This window comes from Sorex fumeus, unplaced genomic scaffold (genome assembly GCF_029834395.1).
Source record: "Sorex fumeus unplaced genomic scaffold, SorFum_2.1 ptg000128l, whole genome shotgun sequence".
Lineage (NCBI taxonomy): Eukaryota > Metazoa > Chordata > Mammalia > Eulipotyphla > Soricidae > Sorex > Sorex fumeus.
Window position 1 is genome coordinate 18,023,289 of NW_026606185.1, and position 27,033 is coordinate 18,050,321.

Sequence of the window (27,033 nt, forward strand, 5' to 3'; positions counted from 1 at the left end):
TCCTGCTTAAAAGAGAAAAGATGCTTAGAATAGAGCTAATAAAATGAATAAAGCACCCTGGAAGCATCGTCTGTTTCCTCCCTAAGACTCTGGGCCCTGCTTGCTCTCAGAACCTCATTTCCTGATGCTAGTGAATTTGAGAAAAGCATTGGTTACAATTCATACAGTGCTACTCACCTTCCACAAAATTTTCTGGTACTTCAGCATTAGGCGGATAATGTGGGCTGCAGTATTTGCTAACAGTAATTCTTCATAATCGGAATGTTTGCTTCTGCTGAAGAAAAGGTTTGGTGCCATTATAGTAGAAATGTTCCATAAACTCATTCGGTTTTTTGACTCGTTGGCAATCACTTTATTGAAGAATGTCATGAGGGCCTACAAGAAACAGCAATGCACACACTGTTATGAAATCTCAAAAGGCCCTGATGGCTGCTAGCTTCATTTCTCTACCCATTCACCCATTCTACCTAATATGAAAACTGTCAGAAACACAGAATGGCTAAATGTGTCACATTTGCCCTTTAGTTGCTTAAATGTGCTGAGAACTCTGAACAGTTAATTCACTTCTCTGCTTCATAGTAGCTTTTGTAATGGAGCTTACTATATGCGGGCCTCCATAAGTAATGTTTTGCATTTTCTTATTTGCTTTTATCCAATAGAGGTTTGTCAAAGATTCAAATTAAGCACACTAAAAAGAGAGAAGCTTGCAGCTCAAATAAACATAAAATGCAGTTTCTTTGTAAAGAAGAAAGCAGTCATTCTAAAAATACCCTTAAAGCATTACTGCTGAAAAAGAAAAACCCACTAAAAAACAAAAGAAAAAGAAAAAAAAATGGGTATCTCATTCTTCAGTTAAAATGTAAACTCAATTGAAAATTTAAAAAAAAAAGATATTACTTTTAAGTGTTATTTTTCAATCACTTGAATTTTGAAATTCTTAGATCAAAGGAAAATGCTTACATGAAGAATTTAAGAAATGAAAAAAAGAAAAGGCTAAATTAAAGTTTGGCAGAGAAAACAAACTATAGTTTATCAGAATGTATTGAAATTTACGGAGGAATAAACTTTTGAAAGATGTTCTTTGGATTCCAAAATTTAAATTCTACTCTAATATTTGTGATAATAGACCCCACATAACCATAATACTTGTTAACATTTATTTGAGAATTGATTATTCTTAGTTCATTTTGTCATTATTCCAAAACCTGCAAAAGTGGTACTTTCATTAATGTTGCTCTAAAGGAGGAGAAACTAAAGGTGAGAAGGACTGAGTAGCTTTGCCCAGCATTAATTTATTAAGTGGCAACACCAAAATCTGAATCAAAGAAACCTGATTACTGAGTCAGAGTTCTAAATCTTTTTCTTAGCTTTAGTTTTGGCTCCAGGCACACTTTAGATTGGGGGAGAAGAGAGAGAGAGAGAGAGAGAGAGAGAGAGAGAGAGAGAGAGAGAGAGAGAGAGAGAGAGAGAAAATATAATAACTTTTGAGGATCTTCTATCAGAAATGTGATGAATTGAGGGGGTGAGAGACAGAGAGAGAGAGAGAGAGAGAGAGAGAGAGAGAGAGAGAGAGAGAGAGAGAAACAGACAGACAGAGATAGAGATAGAGAAAGAGACAGAGAAGAAGAAGAGAAGCAGAGTGCCTGCCACAGAGACAGGCTGGGGGGATGGTGGGAGGGAACCTGGGGACACTGATACTGGGAAATGTACAAATGGAGGGATGGGTTCTGGAATACTGTATGACTGAAACCTAATCATAAACAGCTTTGTACGGGTCTACCAAAATAAATAAATACGCAGGAAAAATAAGGTGTTGAATTATTTGATACTCAGACACATGGAAGGTAGATGATATTTTGACCTACATACCAGTAGCAGATACATTACTGAAAGAACATTACTCAGAAATAGCCAAACTTCCCAGTTTTTTAAAAACCACTAAATTTCATTAGAAACAGATATTCTTGTGTCATAGCTAATTCCATTTTTGGGTAGAGGACAAAGCATAAGTGACAATGATGTTTTCATTAAGAAGAAAAGGTCCTTAGTACTGAAACATGCAGTAAGACATGTTTTTAAGAACCATTTTTTGTTTTCAGCATTAGGTTTACTGGCTGCAAAAATAAAGGATTCTTCCCTGCTCAATCTTACTTCAATTCCATTTCAAAGATTCCAAACATCAGTTGTACATTAGCAAATACAGACTAATTATCAAAATGAGAAGAGAGCTGGGAATGGAGCATGGCACTGAGAACTTGCCTTGCATATGTGAAGCTCTGGGTTCGATTTCCCACAACACAAACACACACACACACACACACACACACACACAGCATGAGAAAATGACTTTTACCACATACAGTAAAAAAGTGAATCTGAAATTAAGGGAAGGGTATTTATAATGTAGAACTCTGGAATGACTATTTTGTTATATCTTAATGAAGAAATCACCTTGCGGAGGTGGGCTGGGATGGGGTGTGAACATGAGGTGGTATTCAGGGATCAGCAGTTCTAGGACTGCACCCAGAGATCCCACAAAAAAAGTATGTGTGCTAACTTTCTTAGTCACCTCCCTGGCCCCCCAAATCACTTTTTTAAGCTTAAGCTTCTTCATCCATAAAGTAACAAAATCCTACTAGGTAAACTCTGAAATTCTGAGATTCTAGGCTTCATGTAGTTGACTTATCCTAGGGACAGGGGATGTGGCTTGGTGGTAGGCAGTTGGCCTTGAATGTGTGAAGCCCTAGGTTCAATCCCTGGCAAATAATAAGAAATAAATAAACTGGCGTAGCCTCATAAATTATATGGCATAATAAGACAAGTGCATTTCAGAAATTTCCTTGAAATTAATTATTTCAAATTTAAACAAGAACATTTTAACTAGCAGCTGAGGGCCAACAATTCGAGAATTTTATATTTTACAACTTACATAATAATATATTTCTGACACACCTTTCAAATCTTTGTAATTCTTCTCCATCAGCTAACTCTAGTTTAGTGCCAGGCACATAGTAGCCCCTCAAAACCCCTCTCTATAGATTGAATGAACAGAAATAAACTGTTAGAAGAATATTGTAGATGGGACACTTCTTTCTCGTCTGCTTAGAACAACAGAAGGGAAGAGATTTGCTGCCCCCTTAGCTGGCTTAAGGACTTGTCTCTGCTTTTATTTTTCCAAGTGATCCCTCTTCTATGAAAGTAAGAGTCGATGCCCAACGGTGCAGGGGGGCAGCAACATACCTGGGCTGTGTCCCTGTTGGCATCAGGCAGTGCCATGACCATGAGGTGCAAGGCTTGGAACTGTACCTTGATGTGGGGCCCTCCTAAGAAGAGAACAGAGAAATTACCACTGATTTTGAGAAACAGTGATGCACTCTGACAGCATTTCTTATGAACATCTGGTGCCACAGAAAGGCTCCTGACAGCATTTGGTGGTTTAGGCCCAACAATGTAAATTTATGCACTTGGACAAGTGCCTCATTCTATCAAGTCCTCTCTCACACCTCCAAGATATCATTGTAGAGGCAAGCAGCCAAGAAGACCCTCAAAATAATCCTGAATTCATATTTACAGTATTTTCACAGGTCCTGATTCACTTCTACATTCTAAATAGAAGGTCTGAATTTCAATTAAAAAGAAGATAAATCTCTCCACATAAGGAGAAGAGCAAAATATAATTGAATGGAGTACAGATTCTTGAACAAGCTTCAATCCTTCATTTCCCACTTAAGTTAGTGGGCAGATCTTTTACTCCCCTGCCTTCTATTTTATCTATAAAATGAAAACAGTTTATTTTTACCTATGCTTACCAAAGATTTTACCTATCTTAGTAGGGGAGGGGGACTATGAAGACTCTGAGTAAGCAGAGTATTTACATGGTATCTGTAAATACTGTACAGAGTTACCCCTCTATGTGCTTGCATCTGATATGATTGATCTCATTTAATCTGAGACTTTAGATATTTAGGGAAGGTATACCTGCAGTTGAAAATTCCTGAGTATTTTATTTCTTGTTAATGACAGAAGATGGCAACAGAGTATTGATGTCTGTGTTCTCAGTTCTGGCTCTTTACCCATTTTAGGGAAAGAATATTGGGGATTCCATCCATAGCAGGATAATCCACAACCAGCATTGTTAAAAATGCCCAGTCTACCAGGGCATCTAGTCTTTGCTTTGTCTCTCTTTATTCTCCTCATAATGGACCTTTACTGGGGAGTCCCTGAAGAGACGTATTATATTCTAGATTTCTAGGGCATTCTTAAATCAAAGACATATCTATTTATACTCAATAGATAAAAGGCAGTCTGCTGCCTGTAAAGTTAATCAGTTTTACAGTAGTGGAATTCCTCTTGTGATCTGTTACTAGGTTTATAGCAGGCTGTTTGCACCTGACTTAGTAGATGACTGATGTATAGAGTTGGGTATTGAAGAAAGAGGTAGGAGGATTATTTAGAGCATCATTTTATTCTGCCACAGCAAATCCCCATGTGCTTTAGAGATGGGTGTCAAATTAGTAAACAAAAATGACAAAGGTTCAGGTGTTTTCAAAAATAGCAAATGCACACTGATGTGAATTAACCTGAATAACATAAACTATCAGGAGCACATCTGAGAACAAGAGTACTCAGGGAGAGATAGGCTTTTATGAAAAGGTACAAACTGCATGTTAAACGCTATCTCTGCTCTTCCAATGCTATTAAAAAATCAGAGGATAACAGATGCAATGTAGGTTCTATATTTCCATAAACTTCACAGAAACTGTGAATATCTCTTTCAGGTTAAAAATCCAAATAGGCAAAAGATTCATTTCATTTGACTCAAGAAATCTGTATCTACATTGTTTTATGGTGAACAGTTCCATAATTAATTAATTCATTTATTATATCTCAGTTGAGTATTCCTTTTAGTGAGGTGATGATTTTCCTAGAAAGTTTTTGATTTTTATTTCATTGGCATTTTTTGGACTAAAGTTGAAAAGAGAAAAAGAGAAAATAGTTACACTAGTATGAAACCACCTTCTGACTTTTTTTAAACGGAGCTGGAGCGATAGCACAGCGGTAGGGCGTTTGCCTTGCATGCAGCCAACATGGCCAACCCGAGTTTGATTCTTCCGCCCCTCTCGGAGAGCCCGGCAAGCTACCGAGAGTCACGGCAGAGCCTGGCAAGCTCCCCGTGTCATATTCGATATGCTAAACACAGTAACAACAAAAGTCTCCAATGGAGACGCTACTGGGCCCGCTTGAGCAAATGGGAGGGCCTTTACTTTACTTTACTTTACTAGTATGAAACATGACAGTCTCTGAATTCCATTTCAGAACAGAAAGAAGGGCAGTTTAAACACATGCAGCACATGCCCACAATTCTCTTCCTTAGAACAAATGCTCTGAGGAAGTAACAGGGGCACTTTCTCCGCTGGAAGCAACCCTGAACCTCAGAGTTCCTGCCGGGCTGGCAGCTTACAGATCAATCACTGCAGTACTGTAGCATTTCTTCCAATGTCATACAGAGAAACCTGAACTTATCTATCAGCCTTTTCAGGATTATTTTCTAGAGTCTTTTCTTCAATGAGGGCACTGGCTGCAGTCAGACGAATAACAAGGATATAAAGAAAACTAAACTATATGAATGCCTTTCTTAAATATAATTTTCTAGAAAGGCCTGACATTGGAGTTTTGTCTCCTGGTATAATTCCACTATACTAAGGAAACCAGATCAAAAAAGGTAATAATCCTCTGTGACAGCAGGGGAAAGAGGTGAATGTTTTAATATATCAACTTGAACGCTTCTCTAGGAGAACATGCTTTACAGAAAATTTTGTGCTTTCTGGACTAACAAATGACGGGGGAGAGTACAGCTTCTGGTATTGCTAAGTTAAAATCCCTGATTTATGTCCTAAAGAGAATAACAGACTCTGGAAAAAGTTAAAACAATGAGTCTAGTGAGCAGCAGAGTCTGATGAGCGACAGACAGATGCAAGAGAGGCCTGGATGCTGGAAGAAGGGAATGGCACAGGAAGAGTATCCAGTTTTCTGGTTCTGCATTGATGCTAGACTATATTCTGGATGGCAGGAGATGTCTAAAAATTTTTTTCTAGAAAGAAAAACCTAATCCTGGCTAGAATGACTGGAGAGCAGGACTCAGGATGGCCATGGCTATCGAGGCTAAGAAGAGTCCCAGAAAAGGAAGACTTGAATCTAGTTTTAGAATCCAATGCAAATTCTGGCTAATCCATGAATCACACATATGAGAGTAGTGCAGGTAAGAATTTAATTACTGAAATGAGAGCCTGATGATATCCAAAAAGTAACTGGCAATTTGTGTTATATTTATTAAGTAAAGGTAAAGGTAAAGGCCCTCCCGTTGTTCGTCGATTTTCTCGAGCAGGCCCAGTAACGTCTCCATTGGAGACTTTGTTGTTACTGTGTTTGGCATATCGAATACGTCACGGGGAGCTTGCCAGGCTCTGCCGTGCGGGCGAGATACTCTCGGTAGCTTGCCGGGCTCTCCGAGAGGGGTGGAGGAATCGAACTTGGGTCAGCCATGTTGGCGGCATGTAAGGCAAATGCCCTACCTCTGTGCTAAGTATAATATATAATAATAATAATTTATAATAATAATATTAACAATTATATTTTGTAAAAGCGAGCCAACAAAATAAAATGAAAACCTAAGTTTTGAAGAGATCTTACAAAATTCCAGAAGAAAAAGTCTCCAAAATTTAAATACTCACAAAAATCAGATTACAGTTTAGATTTTCAGATAAAAAGAAAATCCACAGAGACTGACTGTGATATCATGGATGTTGGAATTAGCAGGCAGTGGTTCTTGGTTCAATGGCAGCATTCCCCATAGGCAATAAGAGACAGCCTAGGTGGGAAGTAGGCTGTACCATTAAGGTTTGTGTAATTACACTGTAGGATGCTTGCACAAAGACAAAGTTGACTAACAAGGCCATTTCTCAAAAATCTTTTGATTAAGGAAGATGATTATACATGTTGTGATGCAAATAAAAATATGCTCATCATGAAAAGTTGTCATAGCAAATAGAAAATCCCTAATAAGCACCAAATGGAAATTCAAAACTGAAAAAAAGCTAGTATCTGAAATCTAAAAGAAAGAAGGAAGAAAACTAGCTCTTCTCTCTTATTTTGCAAGTTTTGTTTTTTTTAAAGAAGCGAAAAAATCTTAAGAAAAGAGATTCTCATAACGTATGCCATATACATTAGAATGCAGAAAACAAGCGCCTATTTTATCAAATGCTATACTCTGAAGATACAAAAGGTTATTTGATAAATTTGGTTTGCTTAAAAATGTTAAGTGTTTGGTGTTTTCTTTTTTTGTTTGTTTTATTTTGTTTTAGGCAACACTCGGCAATGCTTAGGAGTTATTCTTGGCTCTCCACTCAGAAATAACTCATGTTGGTGCTTGGGGCACTTGGCAGCGTGCAACCCTCTCTGCTATATTATCTCTCTTGACCCATAAAAATGTTAAATATTTTTAACATTTACTAATTTATAGGTCAAAGCCTGTTTTAAAACAATAGGCACTACTAATTTCTTTGATTGTGGTTTTAAAGTGTTCATAGTTCTGGTCGACCTGTTTAGAAAGTCATAAACTGAAAGATGCAGTTATCACTTACAAAGCTCACAGAATTTTCTTAAACTTTGAGCCTCTACTAACATTTTCAGATTAAGAGTTTTCCTATTAAAGCTTGGATTGTGGCTCTCCCTCTTGCAAGGCAACCATTACTTGGAGCTGAGATGCCGCCGCCTTACTTGGGATTCTGCCTCTCAATTTGATCATAGTCCTTCCTGCCCACGTAATGGTCACTATTTAATGGCTTGTAAACAGCTAGATTTGCAACCCTTGAATTCCTCAGGTGAACAGTCAAAGGCCCCACTGTGTAACTATTCTCAACTGTGTAACTATTCTCAATTTTTAAATTTCTCTCTTGTCACATACTCCACAATATTCAATCCTTTAGGCTGAAACCATGCCAAATCATTCTCTCATTGCCAAATGCAATATACATTCCAGTTTCCATGCCTTGGGTAATTCACTTAAGGTTTAATATTTATGGCTTCATACTTTTCAAAAACACAGTGAGATATATTGTAATTCTGAGAAACAAAATATCTTCTATATAGTATTCATTTTATGCTACATCATTGGACTTAGATTTAAGGAAGGGAGAGGTCTTATATTTTGTCAAAGACTATTACAAACGCACTATTATTTTGCATGACTTCATTCAATATCTGCAACAACACTGAAAACTAATGATGATCTGTAATTTGTTGCTGTCAACTCAGCAATGAATGGTGATTGCATGACCAACATATGGGTGTTTAGGAATTCAAATCTCAAGAGCTTACATTTTCTGAAACTTCCTTTGTCTTTAAAAGACTATAAAACCTTCTAAATCCTATCTTATAGATGTGGATATATATAGATATATTAGAAGACAATTTGCTAGCAAACTCAGTATTTCACCAGTCATTGCCAGAAAATAGCAAATCCATGCATTGACGACACATTTGAATATGTATTTTTTCTGTTGCACTTGTCTATTGCCTATATATATTTTACTGACTATTAATATTTTATTATATATATGAGTATATACACAGCTTAGTCATACTTTTTTCACCTACTTTCCATTAGTGTGATGAAAGCAGGTATATATTCCACAGGAAAGAGAGAAGTGGGTAGTTCTCTGAAAAATGCTTTCAACATTACTGCAGCTTCTCTATGGCACATTTTGTCCCACTTAAATTTGTCGGCATTAAACTTGGTATCCAGTTCTTCACGGTATTGCTGAAATTCAGGAAAACAAAAAATATACAATGAGCATTTTCGTTTGACTACTTGGCCCCATAGAAAATTGTTACTACATAAACCAAAAAAAAAAAAAACCAATTATCTATTTAATTTAACCTTTTTCTCAATGTGATTATGAATAGAAATAAATATGAATTCTGAAAAAATTTCTAGGGACTTGGGGATGTGTCTCAATGGCAGAACACCTGTCCTGCATGTGAAAGGCCATGAGTTAAAGCCTCGATATTCCTCATGCTGAGATGACCCTTAGTTCCCTGCACTGCTCCTGTGACTCCTGGGATTGTGAGGGTTCATCCCCTGCACACTGAAACCCGGAGTGTGAGCAGCACAACAAAGTGTATAATTCCTGGCACCACAACAAGCAAGTGACCCTGGATATCAGAGCAGCAACACCAGCAACGAAGGAAAGGGAATCAAAAAGTTTCCATAATCTTTTTTAGAGTAATATCAAACTTGAAATTATATGTTAATTCTGAAAAAATACAAAAGGTCTCAAGGAACAGTTTTATTTATATGATTTTGGCAGAATCCATCTATTCTCATCTGATGAATGCACTGGAAGATTCTGAGAAAGCCTTCATTTCCATTTCTTTTCCTAATCCCTTTCTCCTGCTATCCTGTCTCTACTTCTCAGTTGGATCAAGAGTAAGTGCCTCTCGATTAATTCCCAGACAGAATGAGAAGTAGCCTAATAAAGGAACTTTGTCATCATTGTTCCAATGCAGAGCAATGCATGACACTTCCCTGGAGCAGTTAGGGTAATGTTTAATGCCAAGATAAACACATGTTGTCCTTATGCCTTCAAGTTAGCCCAATCCACATAAGGTTAGGAAGAGTAAGTTAAAAAAATAGGGGCCGGAATGATAGTACAGCAAGTAGGGCATGTGTACACGGTCAACCTGGGTTTGATCCCCTGCACCCCATATGGTCTCCTAAGACTGCCAGGAGTGAACCCTGAGTACAGAGCCAGGAGGAAGCCCTGAGCACTGCTGGGTATGGCCCAGAAAACACAACAACAAAAAATTACCAAGCTTTTCCTAAGTTTAATTTGGTTTGAACACTTTATATTAAAATTCATTTATCAATGCCACCTATTTTTCATATTTATTTATTTATTTATTTATTTTTGCTTTTTGGGTTATACCTGCCGATACACAGGGGTTACTCCTGGCTCTGCACTCAGGAATTACCTCTGGCGGTGCTCAAGGGACCATATGGGATGCTGGGAATCGAGCCTGGGTCGGCTATGTGCAAGGCAAACGCCCTACCAGCTGTGCTATTGCTCCAGCCCCTCATATTTCTTTTAAAAGTCAAATGTACTTTCTATTGTTACCTTGAACTTTAGGTCACCTGTATTTCAAGCAGTTATTCTGGCCTTCCCATTATACTATCCTACTCTACCTTCAATCAAGACAGTTATAGTCAATTCTTTACCTGTCACCAACTAACTTCTCCTAAAAAAGACATGAGGAAGAAGACTCTGAAAACCTCACTTTCTTGAAATCTGTTTTATTTTCATAAGAATGCCCATCCTTACAAAGCCTTGAACACACACACCCAGCAGCAGCCTACTCATCTGACATTTCTCTCCCCAAGAGCAGCTCATTAAGTAGATATAATGTATATGATCTCATGCTTCCTACACCTTGCAAAGCAAGGGCAGCCTGGCCAGACACATTCTTACAGAGACAGGTATGATAGTGATGAAGTCAAAAGACTTTTGTCTTTGCCCTAATACCCTCTCAATTTCTATTAAGAATCATACAGCTTCTCATACAGCTTTCTCTCTGATGAAAACTACGCTTTATGAAGCATAGGAGCACACATATGAAGTCCATAGAATAATAGACATAGAGCTTGTAATGGCATCAAGGAAGAGGAGGCTGCATGAAACAAGTGTCTGTTTAGTCTGTTGAGCCACTGGATGGGACATTTTATTAACTCATAAAGCTAATTCAGGGTGATAAATGCTATGAAAAAGGTCAAGGGCCAGGGAGATAAGGGAAGCAGGGCTCTTGCCTTGCATGCAACTGTACTGCTTCAATCCCTGTCCCATCATATGGTCCCTCAAGCACAGTTAGGGATCATTCCTGAGCACAGAGCTGAAACAGCCCTTAACACTTTCAGGTATGGCCTAATACCTTCCCCCAAAAGAAAGAAGGTAAATAGAAGGGTCCTAGACATGAGAAACTGCTCCAGCAGCAATTACATTGTGACAGTAGTAGGTCTGGGTAACTCAAGTTAGTCCGGTGTTACTGGAACATCACGGACAAGGGCAAGAGAGATGAGAGTGTGCAGCAGACCAGAGCTGATCCTGTGGTGACTAGACTTCATTCTGCAGGCGACATGGAAGCTTTATAAGCATGAGATTGACATGCTCACATTTATCTTCCTGATAGCCAGAGGAAAAATGATTTGGAGGGGGATGGATCCCGAAGTGAGTTTGAGGAGAGGCTAGTAGCATGTAAACCAGTTCTTCGACACTGGCACTATTTTCTGGTGATGCACAGTCAAGGATTAACTTGATAAGTGCTTCGTGTGTGTGTTTGTGTGTGTGTGTGTGTGTTTGTGTATGTATAGGATGGCAAGTTAAACAAGTAAAATGAAAAAGAGGGGAGATACTTAGGACATGCCTAGGAGGGAAAGTGCTCTAGAGTCACTGATGGATTGAACATGGTCTTCAGTGGAAGAAATAACAGCCCAAGATGCCCTTGATTTCTAGCTGGACTAATGGGCAGATGGAGGTGTTACTAATAGTAAACACAGGAGAAGGAGAAAATGGTTATTATTTGTTGTCTGCTAAACTGCCCTAAAAGCAGAAGAAAAATTGTTTTTGAGTAGACTGAAAGCTCCAGTGAAAGCAGAATTATTAAAATCCATCTGCCATTGCTGTCAGAAAATGTTTCTCAAGCGTTGAAGTGACCTCCATCCTAATCTGCAGGGGGCGCCCCCTTTCACATAAGAGGTAACAAGAGAGCACCAAGGGCAGGCACTGGAACCAGAGACTCAGGTTTTCATCCCAGTTCTACCTGTGACTGGTTCCATGGCCCAGGCCTCAAGTTCTCACTAAGTCAGTAACATGGACATCAAAATCACCTTACAGAAATGGAATCAGAGAGTGTAAAATAACTGAGGGACAGAGGCTGCCCTGCAGTGTACACTTTTATTCTAATGTCAGCTGCTCATTCCATCCCCCTCCTTCTGGTCTAATATGGAAAATACACAAGCATATGGTAAGGATATTTGTAGGTAATATCACTTCATGCTGCCTGTATACTTCATGCAAAACAAAAATGAGAGCAAAACAAAAACCATCTTCTCTTGGTTGTGCCAGAACAGCCCGTGGAAGCTGACAGCAGAGCTAAACATGCAGACCAGAGTCTTCACTCTGAATTTACCTTGCTAAAAGCAGGAAGTCTTTGGAGATGAAAAAAGTTATGCTTTCAGTTCAGGGTTAATGAGAATACGGAGCAAGGGTCAAAAGCCATGTTGCTAAATCTCCTCTGAGCAAATGTCTGACCTACTTCCATTTTTGAGCTACTTTTTAAAAAATGCAAAAGACCTACCTTCAGCTGCAAAGTCTAGCTCAGGAGAGGAAGCTAACAGACCAGGTAATGCAATTATATAAAATTGAGAGCAGCTTCCGAATGACTGAAACTAGTAAAGGAAAAAAAAAAATAACTCCTATGTCAAGTGTCTGCCTTCTGCCATGAAATATACTCCTCAGTGTTGGGCTCAGATTTCTCTCATTTTTGGAAAAGAAAATCAGTGGAAACACCAGAGCATCAAATTAGTTCCAAATGAGCAGAGGCCTCCAATCCAGGATGGGGCGCTGCTGTTGTGTGCCCAATTTGGCCAAAATCAGATGCTCCCTGGGGCTGTCTCCTCCTTAGTCTTATCAAGCTCTTAAAGCTTGCCTGCAGTTGGATTAAGTGTTAGCCACTTGGCACAATTTGAGGATAATTATAACAAAGATTTTTTTAACTCTGTGTGTGTGTGCGTATCTGTGTGTGTATGTGTACATGTTGCGTGAAGCACTGGTCTATTGGATGAAAAGACATGAAAAAAAAAGTAGTTTAAAGTCCGAACAAAGGAAAGAAATAAAGATCCCTTTACTATATCAAGTTACATGCCCTTCCTGGCTGTTCTATGTTCTCATGTTTGGTCACTGATCCAGATTTCTCTCACACTGGCTGTCTTGGAGCTCAAACCATAAAAACATCTGGATTACATTTTTTTTAAACTAACAACAGATGGAATAAATAGGCTGAACAACACAAAACCAGTTAGGAGAGAAAAGAGACATACCTAAGTGTGGCGTAGGAATGCATATGCCCTGAAGTAAACTTGAGACAAATTATTAGCCTTTCGGAGCTATTTTCCAAGGGAAAGTGAGTTCTGCTATGATGTTAAATGTCATCCACACACGAGAAATGGAGTGTGTTGTTTTGATAATTTAAAAAACAGAACTTGAAATTACATACACATGAGTCAGTGAGAATAACTGCAAACACAAATTTCCAATTATAGAGAGAGGTTTAGGGGATAGAGTCAACTTCTGTTTAGATATTCTGCTTATTTTACTTCATTTGGATTCGCTGACCATACGTAACTAAAATTTAACCAAGAGAGTGATACCTTCCACTTTCAGACCCATAATTCACTTGCTCACCATACACACAAGAACTTGGGACCAAAAGCTAAATTGTTTTAGAAACAGAAACACTAAGGTGTTCTAAGGAATGTTCCTGTCTTCCAAAGGAACTTGTACCAACACAGAAAATGCTCATTTAATGTTCCCCACAGGTTCCTGGAAACTTGGACTTTAAGCAAACACTAAGGAAAGCAGATTCTTAATAGGTGTTTCTCCTTTAATCACTGTTCCATTTTAACATGGGTTAGAACACAACAATCCTGGTCCCTGTTGAATGAAAGGACACTGCCGGAGGACTCAGTATATTTAGCAACCTCCATTCCTGGTTAAATAAAAATGATTTCAGCTGCCCTGGTCTCTTCTGTCACTGGCCAAGTGTGGCAGAGAGCTCCTTTCAGAAGAGAACTTGCCAGGGATGTGGCTGAAGGGGCAGAGCACAAGCCGGGTAAGGGAAGGGGAGAGAAGAGAAAGGGGGAGAAGGGGAAGGGGAGGGAAGGAAAGGGAAGAGATGGGAAGCAGAAGGAAAAGGAGGAGAGGGAGGGAGGGGGGAGGGAGGAAGGGATGGAAGAAAGGGTGGGAGGGGGGAGGAAGAGAAGTAGGAGAGGGAGGGAGGGAGGGAGGAGAGGGAGGGAAAGAGAAAGAACCCATGTTTCTCCTGTAGGCAACCCAGGTAGCTAACTCCTGGGTTATCAGCACCTTGGACCTATCTCAGCCTCACCAGTGTTACTTCTAGTCTTGGTTCTTCACAGGTTATCCCAGCTGAGTGAATGCCCTGTGGGGCTGGCTGGGGCTCCCTGCTGTGGAGTTCTGGGGAATGATGGATACACGCAACTGCTCTGAGGCACAGTCACAGGGTCGGATCTGCTTCTCCTTTACCATTCAGAAGTATTCTCAGCCCCCCCGCCCCAAACCCTCTTCTATTTCTCCTCTATTCCTAACCCTGCCCAGAATCTGCTTTCTGAACGTTCCAATAGATGGAGCCTATTTATTCTGTTCCCATTTGGAAAAACATCTTGTCACACTTCTATATAAAAAACTCAGAGACTTCTGACACAAATAGAATTTCCCAAAACATGGGCCAAAATGAATTAATGAGGAGACACTTTTTTGTCTTTACATATTTCCTCCGTCTAGGGGTTGAGGAGGTTGGCTTTTGGGTTTTGGGCCACACATAGTAGTACTTGGGGGTTACTCCCTTTCTGCTCTGTTCCCGTGGGTTGCTCTAGTGTTTGGGGGACCATGTGGTGCCAGGAACCATGTCCAGGTTTCCTGCATGTAAAGCAGGTACTCAGCCATGAGCCCTTGCTCTAGTTCTACACATTCCCTCTTAGTCATTGTAAATACAATCAAGTTTCTTTCCCCCAGCCTGCGGATTCATCATTAAAACTACTCAGGTTTCTGTGAGAACAGGGAAGAACTATGTATTGTTTACGTCCATGGATAGAAAAAACACGAAAATATGTGAGAAGCTTTTCTTTTCTTAAATATTTACCTTAATTATACTTTTGGTTACCATATGGAAGCAAGAAAGCCCAGAAAAGGATTCATAGTGCAAACATGGTTTTCCACGTAGAAACTAACATTTCCTTAAATGGCAGTGGGTTTTGGAACTGCTGAGTGAGTATTCTCGTGGCTATGATCATCCCACAAATTCTTGAAAGGGCTTTCATTAAATGGAGAACCAAAGAATGCCTCACAGCTTAATCAAGAATATAAGGGCTCATCAAATGGTGGTCTAATGAATTTCATCATTGACAGAATCATAAACTAAGACGTTTCAGCAAAGTGACGGGACATTTCAGCATTCACAAATTAAAGATAAGAAGTGGTTTTTGACCACGTGTTTTTTTGCTTTGCTCTTTGGGTCACACTTGGCGGTGCTCAGGTCTTACTTCTGGCTCTGTACTCAGGAATCACTCCTGGTGGTGCTCTGGGGACCATATGAAATGCTGGGAATTGAACCCACGTTGGCCACTTGCAAGGCAATTGCCCTACCCACTGTGCTATCACTCCAGCCCCATTGACCTTGTTTTACTGTCACTGTCACTGTCCTCCCGTTGTTCATCGATTTGCTAAAGCAGGCCCAGTAACATTACGAGGCCTGTCGTTACTGTCTTTGACATAACGAATACATCACGGCTAGCTTGCTGGGATCTCAGAGAGGGAAGGAGGAATCAAACTAGGGTTGGCCTGGTTGGCTGGCCGCTTGCAAAGCCCTACCTGCTGTGCGATCACTCCAGCCCCATTGACCTTGTTTTACTGTAGGTTTTTTTTTTTTAATCACTGCTGTTCTAATTTAAAGGAACACACTTCTCAGAACCATAGCCCACCACATAATCATAGCTATCATGGAATACTTGTGTCTATCAACCACAGTAAAAAGGAAGGGAATGATGCATGTATAAACTGGCTCTAGCTGCATTTTCTACTCAGGAAGAAAGAAAGTATTCAGTACCTTCACTTTGGCAGTACATCCTGAGAGCCGAAAAATTCCTTCAGATTCGAGACCTGATTCTTCAACCTTCTCAAAAAACTAGAAAGCAAGGAAGCAAGGACACATGACAAAAATAAATACCTTCACGGAATCCCAAATCTCTGAAATAATAACAAAAATAGCTACAATAATAATAACAAATGAAAAACGCAATTTGATTGTGTATGTTTACTATGTATCACATCCCATTCACAAGACTTTTAACTATATTAGCTCAATAATCACACAAGTTTGATATTATTATCCCCATGGTGAGGCTTAGGTAGCGAAGTATGAAAAAGATGATTAGTCTAAGTTCACAAATGTGAGGCCATATCCTCTAGCTTTCCCTCTAGAAAGAATATTTGGAACGATGAGAGTTCTTATATGTATGGAGAAGTTTTTTGTTTTTGTCTTGTTTTGTTTTGGTAAAGCAAGAAAAACTTAAATGTATATAAGAAAAGACTGCCAGAGGAGAGGAAGAGGAATATTCTAGTTTCCCCCAGTGGGGCAACAGCAATAGCTAACATCAGTTAAGTTGCTATTTCACTATGAAACTAGATTTAATCTGACATGTAGGGAACCATAGAGGATGCTGGAATTGAAACCGAGTCGGCTGTGTGCAAGGCGAATGGCCTACTTGCTGAACTATCACTGGCTTCAAATTTTTTCAGTCTTAAGGTTTTTACGTATTTTCTTCAAATTCTGTCATTCATAGAGAGGAAAAAGGTTATACTTCTAGTCTAGCCTGACAAAAGCAAATCTGAGAGTCATCCTGGACTTGGCCTTAGGTGTACACTGTGAACCTTTTCATATTTGCTTCTTTGCTGACTGTGAACAGCTACCTCTTGGCTAAGTGATCACATCCTAAAGTGATCACATGCTGGTATGCCTCCATTGTCTAGTTGGTTAAAGAGAAAGGAACACCGCTTCCTTGGGATGCTTGGTGCCAAGATGTGACAGGGTATGAAGAGCACAGGCAGAGCAGGAAAAGGGCTCTCCAGCAACCCTATGCATACTGCCATGTGGCCAGTCTCTTTGGGATCTCCCATTGCCACACTCCCAGTGATAGCTACTTAATCATCCAATTTGAGCCATAACACATATAAGGCATTCGTACCATATGTAGGAAAAAAGCATGGAGTAAAGAAACACAGAATCTTTACTGCGAGGATACGAAACACCATGTTTCCTCAGTCCATGTTTCCTGTATTTTTCAAAAAGCTCAATTTAAAATTCAATAGAATTTGTGTTGAAGGGTTGGAATTTTAACTGTGCCACTGATGTTCCTGCTGAATAAATACATTCTTAAATAAATCAGTACAAATTTAGATTAGTGTTACACCTAAACCAGCTACTTGGCAATGATAGCTGTGGAGACTCTAGATTCTGAGAGTTCAGACAGCAATGTTTAAGAAAAATTTCTTCCACAAAAGCTCTTTTTTGTAAATGTATTCTTCCTTCCCAGCAATACTTAAAACCACCAGAACAAGGTGATTTTTAGACTTTATTAAGCTTTGTTTTTGAAAATTTGTTTTAAAGCTTACAAATGTTTATTAAGACACCAACACTGTGATACATCTTGGTAAATACTTGTGGGACCAGTAAAACAAATGCTGATCACCAATAGTCATCTTTCATGCAGACAATCAAATACAAATACAAACATTTACATGCAACTGATGTACATTAGTTGCATGCACATGTTAAAACATTTTAAAAATATTGGGGAAAATATCTAAACATAGGAAGCCTCTGAAATAGGGCACTGTAGGAATCTAATGGCTGCTTTGAGGTCAAATAATGAAACAGCCTCCACAAGTTCAATGAGGAACATAATAGGATACCAACAACTAAGGACAGTAGAGACAAGGGCCAGGAGGATCGCACCATGGCTTGGAAGTTGGCCTCATGTGCTGGGAAAAAAGGCAGCTGGGATAGAGAAGGGACCAGTATGTAAAGGACAGTTGGAGGGATCGCTCGGGATGGGAGATGTGTGCTGAAAGTAGACTATGAACCAAACATGATGGCCTCTTTAGTACCTGTATTGCAAATCATAACATCCAAAAGGTGAAAGAAAGAGGGAATGTGCCTGCCACAGAGGCAGGTGGAGGGAAAGGGTGGGGGTGGTGGGAGGGATACTGGAAACATTGGTGGTAGAGAATGGGCACTGGTAGAGTGATGGGTGCTTGATCATTGTATGACTGAAATGTAATCATGAAAGTCTGGAAGTTTGTAACTGTATCTCACGGTGATTACATTAAAAAAAAAAACAATTACAAATACTGAATTGCACACATAGGGCTCTAGTAGTGCCTGTTCGTTGCCAGTCTACTCACTTTCTGTAATACCAGGGGGACTTTCACTCCGGGGTCTTTCTTTCGGTCATTGTCCAATAGGACGGTGAGTGGAACCCCGAAGATGCCATTGTCTTCATTGTAAAATAGTTAAGGGAGGAAGGAAAAATAAAAAAGTTAGAAGAGGCCGATCTCATTCTAATGTATCAAAGTATTAAGATCCACAGAAATTTCCCTTCTTAATTACCTCGTCCTTTGATTTTTTCTGTTTTATTTCTTTTCAGTTGGATCCCAAAGGCATCAAAAAATGCTGTCAGTTCAATCAGAGAGAGATGGCGAATTTTCTTCATGTCCTCAGTGGACAGGTCTCCTGCTTCAGTTAGGCCAAATCTGGTTTTCTGAACAATAAATTTCTGAAATACATATTGAAGACATTAATTTTTCATGGCTTGGGGAAATTATTTTATTTTCACTCAAATGCCAGCTGGGCATTCTAAATCAGTACAGCAAACCATGCTATTTGTAAAAATCTCTCAGGAGCATAATACATCATAGAAGGAGTCTGAATATGATTTTTAGAACATTTATAGAACACTACTATTCTAAATTAGAAGTACAATAGTCATCTGAGGTATACTATAACATTGCCATCACAGCCATGCAAACTGCTTTTTTAAGGAAAAATTTCAACAATACACATCCCAGATTTCCACATTCTGGAATATACATTCCAGATTCCACAGTAACTGTAGGCATATGAGATGCAGACAACATATTTCACAGGCTTAGAGAATGTAGTTCAGTGCATAAGAGAATATGAGAGAATTCAACAAATCTTTTCTTTTGCAGAGGGGGTGGGGAGCTTGGGAAGGGGGGGGTTATATCCAGCAGTGATCAAGGCTTACCCCTGACTCTGCACTCAGTAATTACTCCTGGTGGGGCATGGGGGGATTAAATTGAAGCAAGGGAGACCAGAGGGATAGTATAGCAGGTAACGCATTTGCCTTGCAAGTGGCTGACCCAGGTTCGATCCCTCACATCCCATATAGTCCCCCAAGCACTGCTAATAGTGATCCCTCACTAAAGAGCCAGAAGTAAGCCCTGAACACCGCTGAATATGGCTCCAAAAGACCACATGCTCAGCATGTGTTGAGCCTTGAGTTTGACACCTGGCATCTCCATGCTACTTCTCATAGCACCCCTGGGTATGGCCCCAAGCATCATCTACTGCTTACAATTAAAATTCTAGACCCAGAGAAAGCACCATTGAATCTTAAAGTTCTTACCATGCTCTTCCCTTCCACAGAGGAGGGGGGACCTGGGAAGGATATGACACTCACAGCAAGAACTCTGCCTGTTTCTACAGGACTCATTTCTTTAGCTTGAAAACGTCTGAGCTCTGCACGTCCTTGGGTCCTGGTCAGGACAAAGACTCGGGGCTCCCCATCACAAATTCCTCACAGATAGATTTCTGAAGCAGCAGGGTGTTCCATGTCACCAAGTTCCTGAAGAGGATTCCTTGCTGCAGTCTCCAGGATAACTAAGCAGCTAGCCTCAAGAGCCCACTCATCATAATAGTATATATTCTTCTATTGATTTGAGGGCAGAGAGATAATACAGTGGGCAGGGGATTTGCCATACACATGGCCGACCCTGGAGCAACACCCCGCACACTTTATCATCCTTTAAGCCCACCAGGAGTGATCCCTGAGCACAGGGCCAAGAGTAAGCCTTGAATACTGCCAAGCGTGGCCCCCAAACCAAAAAAAAATAAGTTCTTGTATTGATTTTGAATGTTTTTTTGTTTGTCATGTTAGTGCTCTCTTTCTGCTGTTAGGACTAAGAATTTCTTGAAAATCCCCTTCTGATATACAGTTTAGTTACTGTGGTTATATTCCTCCTCTAGTAGGCTCATAGTTATTCTTCATCAATTTATAAGGAAAGAAAGGGTATAAAGTGTTTGAAAGCACACAAACTACACAGAAATCCAGTTTTATGTGTAAAACAGTTTAGGCATATATCTCACATCTCATCAACCCAGAGCCTCCAGGTATAGTCAGCCAGGCTGTGCACTGCACAACACTTGATGACCCCATATGATGCAACACCTTGCCTCTCTACAGCATACAGAAGCTTGCTTGCTTTTCTTGCTTATTTTAAGTTGTTTACTCTATGAAGAAGTCAGAGGAAGTTATTGAGATAATAAAGGTTTCTACTTACAGTTAAAGCATAATCTTCTTTCTTAAAATCATATTTCTTAAATTTGCTTTTTTTAGGAGCCTCTGTAATAATTTCTGAATAAGACACTTCAAATGACAACTCTTCAGCTTCTGGTGAAACAGTCTTTTCCAGATAATCATCATCTAAAAACAAAACAAACAAAAAAACCTCAGGATGTAGAATTGTAATATGCCACTTAAGTGAGAATTTCAGTTAAATCATAATGTAGTTTTACCATACTTCCATAAAAATAAATTTCTAGTCATCCAAACTTCACATTTCATATTCTCCATTTTAGACATTTATGTCTCATAAAAGGCATTGAGAATGCTTAGAGGAAAGTCCACCAATGAGGAAAACCTGTATGTTCTTAGAGAACTAATTTATGTTTTTGCTACTGCAGAAACAGAAGCTAAATCCTGAGAAGGGGGAGTGCTCCCCAGAATTCCTGCCTATTCCCATGCTCCAACCCTTCCCCTGTACAATACCTGCCTTAATCATTGGGCCAAACTCAATCGGGACTTCACTGCTAGGTTTGTGGATGTGAATTAATGCAAATCAACATTTGGTATTGCTTATCTAATCCGGATGGCATACATTTAGAGAGAACTGGACTGTCAAGTAATGTCTCACACTGAAATAAAGACAAAAGGATCCTTTGAGCAAAAATAAGTTAATCTCAAAACCTTTCAAGTATTCCTACACTATGTTTTCTGATTAAGTCACTGAAAGACTAAGGATCCCGCGGCTCCTTCTAGCCGCCTGTGTTCAGTGGTCTCCTGTGGCTTCCACACCTAGGACGGCCAATGCCATAGGTGGACAAAGGAGGAAATGAGGGCCAGGCTGGTTAGTGATCAGTTGCCATTTTTTTCCAGTCTCCCAAAGCGCCTGTTCCAATCTCACTAAGTCCCTCATCAGTCTCCCTCGCTCTTCTCTTCCCATTCCAACTCACTACCTTGTTCTCTCTCTAGTCTTTCTCCAACCTCCCAGCATTGAGGATAGCAACCAGACACCCAGGTTTGGTAGCACAATCGACATATGAAAGGCTTTCCTGATCTCCTGCAGCCAGGCAATCAGGCTCAAGGGCAAAATGGCACTTAAGGGTATTTCTCCTTTCTTTAGTCCAATAACATACGTCTTAATATTAGTTTTATGTATGGACTCAGTAAGAGATACATTACCCTTGTGGGGTGACTCTCCTGGGGACATCTCGCCATATATCCCAGACTACAGTGCTCAGGCCAGATTAATCTCTCCTAACCCTAGCAGGGTCCTAATCTAGTTGTTACTTTTTGGATCATGACAGAATTTGTCCATGACCATGCTCTCTAACTTATAGTTAAATATTATGGCACTTTGGCCAGGCCCATTTTGATGTCAGGGTAGCTCACAGCTTGCCCTGGGCCCATCTCGTCCCTCGTCGGGACCCTGATTTTGGGGTGCTAGGAAATAAGGGCAACTGAGGCTTAAGTCAAGAGAACAGATGCCCAGGAGTAAATATTATTCAGAGTCAATTAACTCCCAAGTTACAAAAGCATAGCATTAACTGTCTATACAAAAAGCACATTACTTTGGATTAACTATGCAACTGATTTAAGGAGAAGAGAAAAGCAATATTTTCAAGTTATCAGAGTCTGATTAGGAGATAAAGCTGATTGACCGGTTGGTGAAGCAGAGCACAAAGAGGTTATAAATAAACACAGAGGAATGGGAGTGCCTAGGGAGTACTGTGAATGGGTGCAACCCAATAAAGCTAAGCTCCCTGTGGCAAGGCAGAAAGGACAAACCAATGTTATCCTACAATTAAGAGTTTAGATTGCCATCTTGTTGCAAGAACTGATAAAATTTTTCACCTTTGTGAAAGGATTTTTTGATTCAAAAAAAGAGCTCTTCTCCTCTGCCTTCTACTATAGACAGTGATAGAAGGACAATCAGACAGAAAGGAACCAAGGGCATAAATAGTAAAAGACTGAATTAATCTTACACTAAAAGTGCAATGCCAGAGGTCAAATTCCAGTCAGCTTTGGTGGGGACAGAGTCTTACCTGCTCTATCTGTCCAACTCTAAAAGTCTTTTAAAAGAAGACTCTATTTATTTTATTTAAAAAAAAAAAACACTAAACTGAAAAGAAAGTGCAATGCAGAAATTTATAAATCAACAGATTTGTAAACAGCAATGCTAATTAAAACCACAATAAATGGATATAGCAAGAATTTAGACAACAGTAGATGCTGCATCCAAAGCAGAGGAATATTAATTGTGAAATAATAGCCTAACTTCTTAAAGACCTACGGGCTAATTCTTTGGAGAATGTAATTACACAGGCGGATGGTCCAAACCACTCAACCACTCTATGTAGACATTTATACTTCAGTGGCATGATATGAACTGAATAATAGTATGCTAGCAAATTTAATGACATAAATTCTGGCAAATCTTTTTCATTTAATATTTTTGGTACTGGCTTTATTGAGATATAATCCACATGCCACTCAATTAACCCAATTCAAGAGTATAAAGAATAGGTTTTTGCATATTCACAGATCTGTGCAGTCATCACTTCTAGAATATATTCAGCATCCCATCATGTTTTTTAACTTTGAAACAAATACAGAAAGTAGAGGGATCTGTTGTCTATATAAAGGACATTCACACTTAAGGAAAACTTTTGAAGAATCACAGACATGAAACTCAAAGGGACCTATTTCTCTGAGGAGGATGCATGACCCCATAGTCCCATCACACTGCCCGTCGAGCAGAGCGGGTGAGGAGCAGCCCGTTCCTGTGCATGGGGGAGGTGCTCACAGCCTTGTGCACCATTTGCCACTTGAGCGGCTTCCTAGCAGATCCTTGAGAAAGAGAGCCCAGTCAAAGATGCTGCCAAGTGAGCAGCTTCAAAATGACAGTGGTAGAAAAGGAAATAAAAAAAAAATTTCACTCTGTTCATTTAAATTTGGTTTGTTTGGACAGAATGAGGTGTCTGGAGGTAGATGGGAGAAATGAGAACTAAAAGGAAAGTGTCAAAATGGGGAGCAGAACACATTTTGCTTTTAGTATTTTGCTAACCATATTGCATGTCATTGTGCCACTTACCCCCAACTGCTCCCTGAGCGGACTGTCCACTGTCTGACGAGCCATTGGAATGAACTGGCACATCCGGAATGGTCTCAAGTATGGACTGCGAAGGGCAACAAGGCAAGCACAAAACATTTTACCATAAAAACAACAACAACTTCACACTTTTCACAAAATGTGATTTTTGGGGAACAAAAAAATCGGATTTCCTGTTTTTGTGTTCAGTTCATACCTGCAGAGCTCACAAGGGTTTCTCCAAAGAGAATGATACATGATAACTACACCTTCTTTAGTCTGAAGATTTCTGTTGCTCATACCTTAAGCTGTAGAAATTGCAACATTGGGTATTGCACAGTTTTACAATTATAGGCTATTCATCTTGATGTACTTGGTCACATATGTTGGTCTTAATAAACCCTAACTTATACATCTAATTACATGGAAGTTGGAGCAACCAGGTTCAAACTACTTAGCTGTATGAGGTTTTAGCAAGTTCCTGGAATTTTCTCTTCCTTAGTTTACTAATCTACAAAATGAAGATGATAATAAAACACACTTCAAAGAGCGACTATAAATTTCCAATGACTTAGTCTTTTATAAGCCACATAGAATAACTGGCACACAGTATGTATTAAAGTATATGAGGGTGGGGGGCTGGAGCAATAGCACAGTGGGTAGGGCATTTGCCTTGCATGCGGCCAACCTGGGTTCGATTTCCGGCATTCCATATGGTCCCCTGAGCACTGCCAGGGGTAATTCCTGAGTGTAGAACCAGGAGTAACCCCTGTGCATCACTGGGTGTGACCCAAAAAGAAAAAAAAAATGAAGGCTAGCAAAAAAAAAATGAGGGCTAGCTACTATTAATATATTTAAAAATTTATTTCTTCACTGAAAAATACATATAATAACTATAAAAATTTGGAGTATTTTCTTTCCTTTTATCGTAATTAATATCTTCTACTTTCTTTACCTAGATGCTCTCAAAGCATAGAGTTCTCCTGTAATATTATTATCAGAAACTGAGTGTCTGACAGCCTTGTAAATGTAAACTGAAGTGAATTTCCAATTAGGCTGAAAAGGTAGCAAAAAATTTAGATGCATATTCTACTATTTCTATCAACTTTTGTACCTTTCAAACAAAATTTTAATGTGGGAGTTATCAACTATATGTGAGAGTATGCAAAAATCAGGAATTGCATCAATACTCCCATGCAATTCACATTCCATCCCCTGCAAACTATTGTTTACTTTATCCTCATATTTTTTTTTTTTAACCAAACACCTACTTAATGAAAATTCCTTTATAATTTGCTACAAATGGCATAAGAGAGTCTGAAATTCTAGCCTGGTGTTGTCTTTCTTTTATTTTAAGGGGGATGTCACATTTTTGGGTCACTAATTTTTACATTTAATTGTGTAAATAGCAGGCGAATACAAGACAAATAAGAGCCAATAACTAGTGAAAAAAAAAACCCCAATATAATAGATATAAGTTCATATTGTTTATTGTCATTTGAAGTTTTGGTGACTAAAAACTAACACCAGAATAAAAGTAACACACTAAAATTATTTAAAAATATGTGTAGAAATTTTTAGAAGTTTTGATGAAAGTTTCAACACAGGCCTTATCAAACTTTGAAATAACTTGCTGTGAGAGAGATACTCTAAACATTTGAGTGATTCTTATTTAGGGAATGAAAAGTAATGGTTTTAGATGCTTAAATCTATGACATGTCAATTTTTTAATCTATCAAGTAGAGAAGTGTCCGTGTGCTCCATTGGCTTGGCTGGCTTTTAGCCCAGTGCACTGCTGGGAGCAGTCTTAGAGCACTTAGCTGGGGAAGTGGGCCTGGGATCTGCTGGGCGTGTCCTCAAAACCAAAACAAACAAATAAACAAACAAAATGAGTGATTGCTTATTCTGGGATTAAGGAGAAACCAGTAAGTCAGATATTATAAGTAACCTGGAGCCTATCTATGCCATATCCTGTAGTACACTGTTGTCATTCATTGATAAAAGTCACTCACATTATTTTCTCATATGAACACAGTGCAACAAAACAACCATAAGCAGAAATCTAAAAATACAACAGAAAAGCTGGTATGCACGATGCTGATAGCATTATCTTCCCAAACAATGGGGATATCCTGGAATTGTGTCATGCATAAAAATGTCAACTATCCTACATCTCCAACAGGACAAGGGATGAGAAATGACTACCCCAGAGGAACATCTGGATGCTCCCCCCTCCATCTGCTTGTCTGATATGTCACTGGCACCAGCCTGCCTCTGGATAACTGCTACCTTATCTAGCAGAATCTCTTACTTCTTTTGGACTCCATATCATATCTATCAGGTTATTGCACAGACACCAGGGGACGTGGGGAGAAGAGAAATGATTAGAGTATCTGACAAAAATGCTAAGGACCCATTAGCCAAGGTCAACTTAGTGAACTTCTTCAAAATAATGAGTTTGTTCGAGTAATTGTAGACAGCTAAGTCTGGGAAAGTAGTTAACAGAGGAGTACCTTCAGTATTAGGATGAAAGTTCTTAAATTTGCCCTGCAGGTAAAAGGAATTCTGGGTTAAGCTAGCAGTTTTAAGCCAGATCATAGGTGTAAACACAGCCGAGATGACCAAAAATAACACATTTCTGTTATTCTGTAGCAGAGACAGAAGTAAAGAACTCTGGATTTTGGATGAAATGTTATTGATTCATGGAGTCCTCCTATAAGGAAACCTAGTCATGCTTCAGTTTGAATCTCATCCCTCCCAATTATTACCAGGTTGGTGGTCCTACTGGCTGCCTTAGTTTCCTGGGATTTGAGTTCAAGATTTTAAAGTTTGTTTTAAAGAAAATTTCTTCTTTCTGACTTGTCCTTGCTCGTTACCCTGACATGCAGTTACTTACCATGGCGCCACTCCTGGGAACTGAAAAACTCCCTTTTTCTTCCTGGGACCCAAGTGAGAGGGGTGTGCTATTGGAGGAAACGTCATCTGGCTAAAAAGAGAAAGGAAATACCACTCTTACTCAGACTGATACTTTGCACTGTTTGTGTATTTTGTGTGCACAGAGCTAGAGATGTGTGGCAATACATGAAGTTTTCACTGCTTTCACAGTCACAATTACAGGCAATCTATCACCTAAATGCCTGGTCTTCTGAGAGACACTGAATTCAGAGGTAGGCCTCCTTACTGTGTGTCATTTTCCCTGACAAAATTTTGGGTTTCTTCCAGATAATTAGACATTAATCACAGAGGCTTGCTTTCCAGGAGTCATCAGGTGACTGATGGGCCAAGAAGGGCATGTGAGATTGCTACCAAAAGTGCTTCAGGCTCAGACTTTCCAAATAAAATAAAGTGTAAGGTCAGCTGATGTCAGCTTCAGGCAAACCCACAGATGACAGTCTAGAGCTTCCATGCATTTTCTACAAATAAGGATGAATGCCACGGGGAAGGATGGGAGAGATAA

At 39.5% G+C, this 27,033-nt stretch overlaps 1 protein-coding gene across 1 annotated transcript in view; it reads right to left on the reverse strand.

The window, feature by feature from the left end:
• Nucleotides 1-27,033, reverse strand: part of ARHGAP28 (Rho GTPase activating protein 28) — a 189,635-nt gene that overhangs the window by 18,076 nt on the left and 144,526 nt on the right. Inside the window, exons 5-13 of the mRNA XM_056138240.1 lie at nt 26,473-26,562; nt 23,580-23,664; nt 20,487-20,629; nt 18,514-18,679; nt 18,309-18,400; nt 15,952-16,029; nt 8,656-8,818; nt 3,241-3,323; nt 178-375 (exon numbers count right to left, since the gene is read on the reverse strand). Coding sequence (XP_055994215.1) covers nt 178-375; nt 3,241-3,323; nt 8,656-8,818; nt 15,952-16,029; nt 18,309-18,400; nt 18,514-18,679; nt 20,487-20,629; nt 23,580-23,664; nt 26,473-26,562 — 1,098 coding nt within the window. The remainder of the gene's footprint in view (nt 1-177; nt 376-3,240; nt 3,324-8,655; nt 8,819-15,951; nt 16,030-18,308; nt 18,401-18,513; nt 18,680-20,486; nt 20,630-23,579; nt 23,665-26,472; nt 26,563-27,033) is intronic.